This window comes from Carlito syrichta, unplaced genomic scaffold, assembly GCF_000164805.1.
Source record: "Carlito syrichta isolate Samal-C Ts95f unplaced genomic scaffold, Tarsius_syrichta-2.0.1 Scaffold303482, whole genome shotgun sequence".
NCBI lineage: Eukaryota > Metazoa > Chordata > Mammalia > Primates > Tarsiidae > Carlito > Carlito syrichta.
Window position 1 is genome coordinate 46,489 of NW_007247578.1, and position 1,510 is coordinate 47,998.

Genomic DNA, 1,510 nt, shown 5'->3' on the forward strand with positions numbered 1-1,510 from the left:
GCATGCGCTACCATGCCTGGGCAATTATTGATTGATTGTAAAGACGAGGTCTCGCCAAGTTACCCAGGCAGGTCTCGCACCCCTGGGCTCAGGCACTCCCCTCGTCTTCACCTCCCAAAGTGCTGGCATCGCTGGCATGAGCCACTGCGCCCAGCTGGTATTTGTTAAAGTTGAGTGGTGGGTTGTTGGGGGGTAACTGTACTCTTTTCTCTACTTTTGTATGTATATTTGAAAACGTCCACGCTCTGATGTTCTATAAAAGTCTAGTCTGGCTTTTTATTTTAATTTAATTTTATTTATTTATTTATTTTTGGTGTTCCAGCTTCTTTATTGTGAAAGAAAAAAGCAGTGCGAGGAGCAGGAGTCTGGCAGCCACTGTCCTTCTGGTGCGCGGGGCGGGTCGGAGGGTGTCTGGAGTCCCGGGGACGCCCCGGAGTGCCAGGTGAGCCGGAGAGCTGCAGTCGCACCGCCTCCCGAGGTTCAGCGGATCGTATACTTGTCCCACTTCTTCTCCGGGTCGTAGGGCTCCCAGCGGCTGGCCGGGAAGACGTGCTTGTTCTTCTCATACCAGCTCCTGAGCACCACCTTGCCCGCGTGCGACTCGTCCTTCTCCACGGTGGCATCGCTGAGCAGTCGCACGTCCTCGTGAACGTCAAAGCTGAAGAGCGGCCCGCTCCTGCCCCGCGCCTTGGTGACGATGAAGTCGTAGAAGCTGTGATGGTGGGGGATGATTACGTCCTCCTTGATGTACATGAGCTGTTCCACCCCTGCGGACCTGAGCTCGCCGAAGTCTTTCCGAAGGGTTTCCAGCGCCTTCTGCAGGAACTGCTGCACGGTGCTGCCCTTCCTCATCTTGACCGTCCGCCGGTGCCCAGAGCCATCCCAAAAGCTAAAGGTGACCTCGATCGCCTCACTCTTGATTTGCTCCTGCTTGGCTTCCCACTCCTGCCGCAGCTCTTCCCGGAGCCGATTCTCCTCCTCCTCCCGGTCCCGGTCAGGCAGAAAGCTGGTGTCCACATCTGGGTTCTTCCCCAGTTTCCTCTTCTTCGTGGCGATCTCTTCCCTTTCCAGCTCCTCGGCAGACATGGCTGCCGCCGCCTCCTCTTCGCCTCCCTCCTCTTCCTCCGCCAGGGTGAAGGACAGGCTGGAGAGCTCCCGCTTGGCCTGCTTCTTGCGCTCCTTCTCCCGCGGCTTTTCCAGCCTCGGCGGCAGCTCCCTCGACTGCGCCTTCTGGGCCCGCTGCCTCTCCCGCGCCCTCACCAGCGCCTCCTGCCTGGCCTTCATGTCGTGGAGCGTCACGAGACCCACGGGGCTGGACTGGAGCTCTGCCTCCACGGCATCGCAGTGCGCTGAGAACTTCTTGTCGATGCTGGACTTCAGGATGTTTTCCTCCGCGATCCTCTGCTTCATCCGCTCCAACTGCTCGCGCTGCTTCTCCCGCTTCTTCATCAGATGCAGGGCGCGGCCGGCCTCGCTCGCGGCGCCCTTGTAGTGAGCCATGGCGGCGGCG

At 59.2% G+C, this 1,510-nt stretch overlaps 1 protein-coding gene across 2 annotated transcripts; it reads right to left on the reverse strand.

The window, feature by feature from the left end:
* Positions 1 to 316: 316 nt before the first annotated feature.
* On the reverse strand, positions 317 to 1,504 carry LOC103260951 (protein FAM50A-like). 2 transcript variants are annotated; one of them, XM_021712621.1, is made up of 2 exons: positions 1,085 to 1,504; positions 317 to 1,039 (listed from the first exon to the last, which is right to left on the reverse strand). In XM_021712621.1, exons 1-2 carry the CDS (start codon positions 1,498 to 1,500, stop codon positions 481 to 483), a joined length of 975 nt encoding a protein of 324 aa, XP_021568296.1. In that variant the 5' UTR covers positions 1,501 to 1,504; the 3' UTR covers positions 317 to 480. The 2 variants fall into 2 exon arrangements, with proteins under 2 accessions (XP_021568296.1, XP_021568295.1); XM_021712620.1 differs by having other exon boundaries at positions 317 to 1,504.
* Positions 1,505 to 1,510: the final 6 nt, after the last annotated feature.

Coding starts and splice junctions, on each gene's coding strand:
- LOC103260951 (XM_021712620.1), bottom strand. CDS start 1,500: ATGGCTCACTACAAGGGCGCCGCGAGCGAGGCCGGCCGCGCCCTGCAT.